This window comes from Daktulosphaira vitifoliae, unplaced genomic scaffold (assembly GCF_025091365.1).
Source record: "Daktulosphaira vitifoliae isolate Bord-2020 unplaced genomic scaffold, ASM2509136v1 Scaffold_1, whole genome shotgun sequence".
Classification (NCBI taxonomy): Eukaryota; Metazoa; Arthropoda; class Insecta; order Hemiptera; family Phylloxeridae; genus Daktulosphaira; species Daktulosphaira vitifoliae.
The window spans coordinates 32,049,819-32,061,041 of NW_026099572.1; the positions used below are offsets into that span (position 1 = coordinate 32,049,819).

An 11,223-nucleotide genomic window follows, 5' to 3' on the forward strand; every position below is an offset into this window, starting at 1 on the left:
AAAAAAAAAAAAAAAAAAAAAAAAAAAAAACACATATTAGTAAAACCAATACCTTCTCAGCTTCGCATCGAAGCTAAAATGGCTAATTTTCAAAATTTTTTCAATTTTTTTTACTAAAAACTGCCGTAACTTAAAACTTTAAAAACAAACATATCAGTATAATTCTTTTTTTTGTAGATGAGTGATGTCATTACCTATCATTTGGTATATTTTTTTTATAAATCTGACTTTTTACCTGCCCACAGGGGGGGATTTAAAATGATAACTTTTTTACAAAAAATTAATTTTTTCAACTTAACTTTTGAAAGTATTCCGGAAGGTCTGACACTTTTATATATATCTTAAATTAAAGCTAATGTAATATACTTTATAATGGTAAAAAAAAATTTCGGACTTTATTTTATCTTCATGGTGAAAACAGACATTAAACTTAATACAAAAAATACGATTTTTGTAAAAAAATTCTTTTTTTTATTTTTAATTTTATAATGCTATAACATTTTGAAAGATGTATGGATCAATATAATTCTTTTTTTTGTAGATGCATGATGTCTTTACCTATCATTTGGTATATTTTTTTTATAAATCTGACTTTTTACCTGCCTACAGGGGGGGATTCAAAATGACAACTTTTTCACAAAAAATTGACTTTTTAAACTTAAATTTTGATAGTGTTCCGGAAAGTCTGACACTTTTATATATATCTTAAATTAAAGCTAATGTAATCTACTTTGTTATGTAAAAAAAAAATTTCGGACTTTATTTTGTCTTCACGGTGAACATGGCTACCAAATGCTATTATTGTGTGAAAATTCTCAATTTTATTTTTGACATTTTTAACTTTATAATGCTATAACTTATTGAAAAGTGTATTGATCAATATAATTTTTTTATGGGAAATACTATTTTTTAATAATCTCTTTTTCATTCGACATACTTTATCTTAATCAGGATATTAATAAGGAACTAGCAGTTTATGTAGCTTTTGGAATAATACACCAATTTTTTAAAATTAAACACTATCTAAAGATTTGCATCGAAGCATTTTTTTTGATAGTATTTTAATAACTGACAGTTATCATTATACTTGATCCTACTATGACACGTCACCACTGTGATGCGACCCCCCTGTGCTGGGTTTTTTAAAGTTAAATCAGCTCTCATTAATGAAAACAAAGTTCCATACTTTCACATAACTTTTTTTGAAAAACATTTAAAATATATGTCGAAAATTAAATTATTTTTATAATTAATTACTGTATATATTATTTTGAGCAACTAAAATTTAAAATGAGTTTTATGAATGTGTTTTTGATTATATATATTGTAAAGTTGGGTTGTAAAATTATAAAGTTAATATAAAACTATTGTATATTTATTATTAAAAAATTACCATCACATTTTACAAAATCATCTAGTATTTTTAATCTTTTTAAAATTCTGTTTTGTATTTCTTCGTCTAAACCATAATAAGAAAATAATATACGAAAATATTCCACAGAAATACATCCCTCGTTATTTTTCTCTATGTTTAAATGTACAGAAAACCATTTCATTCGGATTGTATATTGTTCATAAAAAGTTTTCATTGTGTCCTTTATAATTACATTATCATTTTCTAAACGAACATAAATTAAACATTAATACAATTAAACAAATTTCTCAATGTTTAATTGTTTAGATATAGAATGATGTTAATTTTAAAATTTAATATATTTACATTTTCACTATACCAATAACTTTTAATAAATTTCAAAGAAAAATCAAAAACTTATTTATCAAGAGTTTAAACATTTTATTTAGTCACTTTGAATCATTTTATATTTCAGGAAAAGACTTTATGAACAATTAATCTGATTATCTAAGAATGATTTAAAAATTTAGTTTTAATTATTTTTAAATATATTTAAAAGTAGAAATTCATTTATAACAAATTTTATTATTTAAGGAATGTAATAATAAATATATCTATACAATTGATCTATTAATAATAAAACGCTAATTTTTTAGAAACTATAACAATTTAAAATTTTTGAATGTTAAATATTTATTTATATAAAATACACTGGCAATCACTCATTTTAAAAAGGTTATTCACAACAACAATAATTAACATGAAAAATAAATACAAATATTTAAAAATAATGACTATTGGTTAATAATATCCATTAATAATAAAATAAGTAATTACAAAAATTAAGCATTGAAAGGTTATATGTAAAATTCTTAACATATACAGAAAATAAATAATCATAGAAAAAAGCAGCCGACTTTTTAACACGTTCAGAATTTGTATTATTATAGATATAATAATTTGGATTTTTTTTTTTTTTTTTAAGACTTATTTATATACGTCATTTCATAAGAGTTTAACGTTATTAACAAACTCATTTTAAATAAATAATTGTTAGCACATCGATTTGACATAATTTGACACTGCTTTCTAAAATCAAAAAATATACAATAATCCGTATAGATTTTATTAACTTTAACTTTTTTTAAATTAAATCATTTATGTAATTAAGAATAGGCAAGTAATTTAAATCAAGACACATTTTAGGAAAAAATATCTCTACTGTATGATTTCAAATTTCATAGAACTTATTTACAGCTAAATCTAAATGGACACATGTAAATTGTTCAAAAAAATTAATTTTACTTATAAAGTTACAAGGTTATGATAATTACACTTATTAAAGTTATACATCAATAAAATATTTGAATGCTGATAGTAACCACGATAAGCAAATGTTTTAGGAATACAGGAGTAACGAGAAGTAAAAAGAAAAGATTATAGAACACCATTAGATCAATTAAAGTCCGACAAATTAAAATCATCACAAAAAATAAAAGATTACTTAGGATAAAGACGGATAACATAATGAATAGAAGAAACATAGGCATTAGAGGGAGACAAATCACTGTAAGGAGGAAGTTATATAGAGCTTATCTTCTTCTTCTTCCTCGCCTTAATCCCAACTACTTGGGGTCGGCCACCCTTATCCCAAACTTCCACTTGACACGATCTCCCACATCATCTACGCTCACATCAGATATCCTCATATCGCATTCAATGCATCCCTCTACCTCTTCTTCCTTCAACAATCAAGATATAGAGCTTATAACAAAAGAATGAAAGCTTAATTGAAAAGAGACAAACAATTTTTTTATATTATTATCGGGTACGTTAATAAAAAAGAATAAATATCTAATAAGGAATTACGTAATGCAATTAGTCACTAAACGAACACGAACTGTTTAAAAATGAACAGCCACAACGAAAAACATTATAATTCGTGAGACCAAGTTCTCTAGAATAAAATGAGTCATCTAATGAATTCTGTGAGAAGTATAAAAATTAAATTAAAACATACATCATTACATAAAATTAAATAACTTTGTGCAACAATTTTGATAAAAATCAAAATAGTTTACATTATTGTTTATCGTTGATTTCTTGAGGCAGACTTGCCGATTTTGAACGTGATTTTACAATTGAAGGTATTCTATTTATGTAAGCGGTAGTTGATATAGTTTTCACTCTCAACTAATCAACGATTTTTTTCTTGGTGACATAATTAAAGATCTCGTTCAAAAGGAGTTTTATCGCAAATATTCGATATTGAGACGCTGCTGGGAATAGACCTCTTAGCATTAGAGAAAGAGGATAAGACGCTTAATGCAACTAAATATAATTTTTAGCGGTTGAGATGAATTTGTAGAAACTTTACCTAAACGGACCAATATAAAATCAAAAGGTAAAAAAACCAAAAATAGCTATAATACAAGATTTCAAATATTTGATTTCATTCATAACAGATACCACTGACGAAGTAGATTCAGGTACACCATTAGCTATAAAATTGAAGCAGGCTCCCACGATCGGATAACTTCTGAAAGATTTTCGCCACCAATTTAACAATCAACTTGAGGGGAATTTTCTAAATTTTTAATGTTATCCTTTAAAATCAAAATTTATTCATATAGAGTATTAATTTCAGCTTTAAATTTAATTATTTGTGTGGATAATAAGGATAAATTTGCATGAAACTCATTGAATTGAGTAATGTAGGTATTAACTTCCTTTGTTTAAAGATTTGATCTTCTGTCTTTCACAAGAAATTCATTGCATTAAGAATGAAAGTTATTATTAAGATTATTAATTGTAGGCATTGGTTGGTGGCACTGGTCACAACCTTTACCGTTATTATGTTATGTCATGTTGTTTTGTTAATTTTTGTTTATGATTGTTATGGCGTCGGCATTGATCTTTATTTTTCTTTCAAAAATACAACTATGTTTTTTAGTTAAATAGATTCAAATGGTTTTATTTTATTTTTTCCCTTTCACCGTTAGTGATCATTTTTTTTTTGTTACCATATTTTATGGCCACCTACAATTTCGGAAGTGGTTTTCAAAAATCCGTTTCCCTGATGGATTTGGATAAAAATCAAGCGCATGGCGATACAGCTCAGGAAGATCAACGAGTTATTACAAGTGATACTTTTGAAGAGCCCTCTAAATGCAATATAAACACTATGTTTCAGTTATTGATGGAACAAAATCGTTTATTAATGCGACTACTCGCTCTTTTTAATACTACGAGTAACCAAGGTAATCAATTTTATGTTATTCCAGATCTTAACAATAGTATAAAACCATTTACGGGTTATGAGTCTCGATCAGAAGCAAAAGATTGGCTAAATACATTTAATGGAATAGCTGACATTAACAAGTGGTTTGATACTTTAAAAATTGAGTCTGTTCTTGCAAATTTGAATGTACCAACTCAACAGTGGTTTATGAGTCGTAGTTTTTCTTCATGGAAAATATTTGAAAAACAATTTACAAGATTATTTATTGATGATCAAAATACTACTGAATTATGGCAAAATCTAGTCTTTAGAGTTCAATTAAAAGGCGAACCTACTATTGATTATTTTTATGAGAAAGTACGTTTTATTTTAATTAAATATATATTTGATTAAGTTACAAAAAAAAAAAAATTAGAAGGGTTTTATTCACGTGACATGGTCACATACTTGTTGTCAAAACATCATAATGACACTGATAAAATGTTTAATCATATATTAACTTATAAAAATCTAAATAAAGTAAGTACAAAGCGGATAACTTTTGGCAATAATTTATTTAACTATTCACTAAACAGTTCAACTGTAATACAAAAAAAGGTTGAAGACAAGAGAATGATCAAATAACAATTAATGTGAAACGCTGTTTTAATTGTTATAGTACTTCTTACACTACTAGAAACTGTAATAAACCAAAAAGAGCACCAGGTTCCTGTTTTAAGTGTGGCTCAATAGAGCAATGACAAAAAGACTGCAATAACAGTTTGAAATCAAATGAAGAGAAAACTGATGAGCAATCAAGAATGATGACAGAAATTAATGAGTCAAGTCATCCACTATATACACTGAATGTTAATATTGAATATCAAATGCAATATTGGACATTGGATGCAGTCATCGACTCAGTTGTTCCTTCTAATTTAATTTTAACTTCTGATACTCCTAATCTTTCTGGTATTAATAAAAACCAATTAAAAGTATTAAGTATTTTTAAATTCAATAATTTTTATTAAGTGTATAAATACTAAATTAAATATTTTATTTGTTGTTGATAATGGTACAATGAACTCAGACTGTTTGTTAGGTAGAAATTTTCTTTATGATAAATCTATTAAGTTTATCATTTAATTAAAGTTTATTTATAGAAAAAGTTAAAGATAATAATTTTATTTTTGATGATATTATGTTAATTGATATTGATAAGACTGAATCTATTAAATTATGTTTTAATAAAAATTTAAGTGTTGATGTCCAGAATGAGGTGAAGACAATTTTTAAAAATTATTATTAAAATTATGTTAACCTTATAAAACTTGATGCTTCTGTAGAACTTAAAGTTAAGTTAACTAAAGATCATGTACCTTTTTATTTTAGGCCTAGGCGTGTGTCATTTAGAAAAAGAGAAAAACTTAAAATTATTATTAATGAATTATTAACTGAGAAAATTATTAGATCTAGTAATTCACCGTATTGCTCAAGTATTGTTTTAATAAAAAAGAAAAAAAATGACCTTAGATTTTGTGTAGACTTTAGAGAATTAAATAAAATCACTTAAATCACTAAAATCACAATAAAAAGTATACTTTACCCGTTTAGATTAAAAAAATACTTTTTATCATGTTAAAGTTAAAGAAGAGTCAATTAAATATTTATCATTTATAACACTTATGGGTCAATTTAAATATACTTGAATGCCTTTTGGTTTTTGTAATAGCCCTTCTATTTTTATGAGGTATATTTATACTATTTTTAATTCTTTGGTTCAACAAAATAAATTTATCATATATTTAGATGATATTTTAATAAGTACTGTTATAATTGATGAAAAAAATTTATATTTTTATTGAGGTATTTAAAATTATGTCACAATACTTTCTTAAACTTAGACTTGATAAGTGTTCATTTTTTAACAAAAAATTCATTATTTATAACATATTGGCTATTAAAAACTTTCTTATACCTAAGAATTCAAAAGAACTTCATAGCTTTCTAGGATTAGCTAGTTATTTTAGGAGATTTGTTAAAAATTTCTCTATTATTGCTAAACCATTATATGATATAAAAAAGAATAAAGACTTTGTTTTTGATGAAAGTCAGTTGTCAGCATTTGTAAATTTAAAATCATTCTTAATTTCTCCTCCAATTTTATGTTTTTATTCTCCATTATTTTAGGAAATATAAAATGAAGATATTCTTTTCTATGAATTAAGAAATGAACTAGTATGTAATACTAATGATAAAAAACTTTTTTTTATGTTTCTAATGAATTATTTGATAATGTTATTAGAACTTGTCATGATAATGTTGGACATATTGGTGTTGATAAAGATGTAAATTTAATTAATAATTCTTATTGCTTCCCTAAAATGAAAGAAAAAGTAAAAAAATTATACTTTTAAATATTTAAAATGCCTATCATTCTCCCTACATAGTGGTAAAATTGAAGGATTTTTGCACAACATTCCCTTTAATACCATTTATATAGACCATTTAGGCCTTTTTGAAAAAGCATATCATGGATATAATATATTTTTTAGTTACTAAATTTATTAAACTTTTCTCTATTAAGACCACTAATAGCAGTGAAGTTATTAATCATCTTCAGAATCACTTTAGTTTTTATAGGCGTATTCGAATTATTTCTGATAAAAGTTCTGCATTTACCTTTACAGTATTTGAAAAATTTACTGTAGATAATGAAATTCCATTATCTACATAATTATTGAGAATGGTAAACCGTACCATTCTCCCCATGATAGCTAAGTTATCCTTTACCCTGTCCAGATGGAACAAAACATTAAATGATGTTGAATATGGTATTAATTATAAGCGGTTCTACTAATGAAGTTTAAACTATTTTTTTGTATGGTGTAAAACAAAAATATAAGCTTGATGATGATATAAAGAATTATTTAGATTCAATTTTATAGAAGAAAGAGATTTAGGAAAAGTTAAGAAAGATGCTTCTAATCACATTTCTAAAATTCCAGAACAAAATAAAACATATTATGATAGTAAACAAAAGATACCAACTAATTATATAATACGAAATTTAGTTTTAATAATTATTATTCTACGACTGGTATCAATAAAAAATTAATTACAAAATTTAAAGGACCTTATATTATTAAAAAAATACTTCCTAATGACAGATTTTTGGTGACTGATATACCAGGTTTTCAAAATACTCGAAGACCTTATGAGGGTGTAAGTGCCATAAATAGCATAAAAATCTGGTCACCTAAGCTTGACACAACACAAGAATAATTAAAATTATAATATATTTAATGTTATGTTTTATTTAAAATGTTAATTGTTCTTATGTTATATGTATTTGTATTCAACAGGACTGAATTTTAACTAAAAATGTTCCTTATGATAATTATGTTATGACACCTACGTTAATTATGATATTTTTTTTTGTATATGTATATTATTTTTATTATGTTACTTATGAGTGTGGAGGTCAACCGTATGTCAGGATGGACGAGTTTTAGGCATTGGTTGCTGGCACTGGCCACAACTATTACCGTTATTATTTTATGTTGATTTATGTTTATGGAGTCGTTAAGGAGTCGGAATTGATCTTTATTTTTCTTTTAAAAATACAATTATGTTTTTTAGTTAAAAAGTACCAACTGGTTTTATTTTATTTTTTCCTTTCATCGTTAGTGATCATTTTTTTTTTATTACCATATCCTATGACCACATACATAATATTATGTTATTTAGTCTACAAATGGAAACGTTAAAATTAAATTTCTTGTCAATAGCCTTCATCAACGGGTAAGTTATTCCGATAACAACAGATTTATAAGTATCAATTTAGTAATGTGTTTATTTAAGTANTCAATTCAAATCAGAAGTATCAATTTAGTAATGTGTTTATTTAAGTACAAAAATATTGATAACCTGGATACTAATTATGGAAACAACGATGAGATATTATAATAATACAATGTTAACAATAAAAAATCTGTGTATTCTCTTATGTGTCATAATTTTTATTATAATTTGAAGTCGTTCTTTATAAATTATAGTTATAATCATTTTAATTAGTATTTTTATCAACTCAATAATAGACAAACATTTTATTATAATTACTTATTTTGTTGTAGTCCTCATCAGAAAATTTTATTCTGTCATTAACGTTAAAAATAATTTGGTGTATTTCAAGAAATTCCTCATAAGTTACTATGTTATCTTTATTTGTATCTTTTGCTAATAAAAGTGAATGCATCTTTTCTCCCATTATACGAGTGACACTTAAATTATCGTTTCCCTAAAACATATAATCTGTTAATTTTACTTTAATTTGTTTAAGCAAATAAAGTTAAATGTTTCGCTTCTTGCTTTCTGTTTATGAAGATAATTCATTAAAAATAATTGTAGTACATTCTCCACAATAATTATAATTATTTCAATTAAAGCTTATGTTACATACTATAAGTTAAAAAAAAAAATTGTCCCGACGACCTATCTTCTATGGCTGTTGAAGTTGAGCAAATAATATTAAATATTTATTTCATATATTACACTTAGAAATCTTAAAACTTTTGATTAGGATATAAATAAGGAAATAGTAGTTCATTTTACTTTTGGAATAATCCACCAATTTCTTAGAATTTAACATTATTTATAGATTTGCATCGAAGCGTTTCTTATTATAGTGAATTTAATTACTTGTAGATATCATCTATACTTGTCCCAACTAGGCCACGTCCATTTTGTGCCTTGACCCCACTGTGCTACCGTTTATTAGAAATTTTTACAGTTTTAGACTACGTTAAATACCTATTTTTTATTAAAAAATAAAATAAAAATTAATTTTTTCGAAATTTTAAAATAATTTTTTAGTTCTTTATTTTTATTAAAAAGTTTGTAATGTAAATGTAGACCAATACTTTATTAGTGTCGAATTGAATTTAAAATGTGTACGGGGATGTGTGTTTATAANACTTTTGGAATAATCCACCAATTTCTTAGAATTAAAGACTATTTATAGATTTGCATCGAAGCGTTTCTTATTATAGTGAATTTAATTACTTGTAGATATCATCTATACTTGTCCCAACCAGGCCACGTCCATTCTGTGCCTTGACCACACTGTGCTACCGTTTATTAGAAATTTTTACAGTTTTAGACTACGTTAAAAGCCTATTTTTTATTAAAAGTTTTTATTAAAAAATAAAATAAAAATTAATTTTTTCGAAATTTTAAAATAATAATTTTTTAGTTCTTTATTTTTATTAAAAAGTTTGTAATGTAAATGTAGACCAATACCTTATTAGTGTCGAATTGAATTTAAAATGTGTACGGAGATGTGTGTTTATAATAATTAAAAAAAATAGTTAAATTTGGGTCCTTATTATAACAAAAAAAATCGGAACTGAGACTTAATATATTATCATTGAATTTTTTTTCAATTAGTTAAAAAAAGTATAAAATTTTATTTAACATAAACAAATATTTAAAATACATATAATTGCTTTTTTTTTTTTATTAAAAGTATATTCCATTTATTGTTAAACTATTATATATTGTGACCTATTAAAAGACTTAAAAATAACAAATAAAAATATTAGTGCATTTACTTAATATTTAAATTATCTTACATTAAAAAAGTTAAGATGAAATTGAACGTTTTTTTTTCTATTGAATCATATTATAATTCGCCTATAGTTTTTAGAAGTATACTTTTTAAATAATTGCTAGGATTTTAAAAATTTTTTTAAATTCTAATTAATTTTAATTAGGGTAAATAAAATACTATTTTTTAAATTTAATAATAGTATCATATTAGAATCTTTTCCATTTTTAGTTAGAGTAACATTTTAAATTAAAAAATTATAAAATAAAAATTGGCTAAATACATTATTTATTTATAAATTACCCAATTTTTATCAAATTCTTTTAGAGTATCTTCATTATTACTTGTTATTTCTTCATGTTCTTTTTTAGAATCATTAATTTTCAATTTATTATATTTATTTTGAATCGGGAAAAAACAAAACGATAGAACGCTATTAGCAAACAATAATATCTTAATTTGATAAATCATCTCTTAATATTTTCAGTTTCAAATATAATTATTTAAAATAGTGTAACAGTCATAATTGCGTTATGGTAACATGAAAATTTTTGGCTTTTATACAAAAAATAATCAAGCTTTACAAAATATTTAAATTCTTATTTACTTAAGTTAAATGTGTTTTAGTAAAAAACAAGTTTTTACAATGAATGATATGTTTAAATTTTTAGATTATAGCATTATGTGATTAAATATATTTAATATGTAATATATTTAATAATATATTATTTAACAATTTATTATTAAAAATAAAGTTAAATTAAATGTTTTAAATAGATACAGAATTAATGAATTTTTTTTAAATGATTGATTTTTATTTAACAAATTATTTTTAAGTTTTAAAATAATTACATTAACGTCCCTCAAGATTAAAAGGTTGAAGTGGTACTTAAATTTTTTATTTATAATAAATCAAGTTCTGCGCCATTTAATTCAAGTCAGAATTGAATAAGTATAACATTTCGTATTAAATTCATAATAATAATTCATAATTCATAACACGTTTTTCTATCTTAATTTAACATTTTATACATAATATAT

At 23.8% G+C, this 11,223-nt stretch overlaps 1 protein-coding gene across 2 annotated transcripts in view; it reads right to left on the reverse strand.

Annotated features, from left to right (window-relative positions):
• LOC126896002 (uncharacterized) overlaps positions 1-10,692 on the reverse strand; it is a 14,862-nt gene extending 4,170 nt beyond the window's left edge. For both annotated transcript variants that reach the window (XM_050668398.1, XM_050668397.1), the window contains exons 1-3: positions 10,486-10,692; positions 8,697-8,874; positions 1,394-1,618 (exon numbers count right to left, since the gene is read on the reverse strand). In XM_050668398.1, coding sequence (XP_050524355.1) covers positions 1,394-1,618; positions 8,697-8,874; positions 10,486-10,653 — 571 coding nt within the window. In that variant the 5' untranslated portion in view covers positions 10,654-10,692. The remainder of the gene's footprint in view (positions 1-1,393; positions 1,619-8,696; positions 8,875-10,485) is intronic.
• Positions 10,693-11,223: the final 531 nt, after the last annotated feature.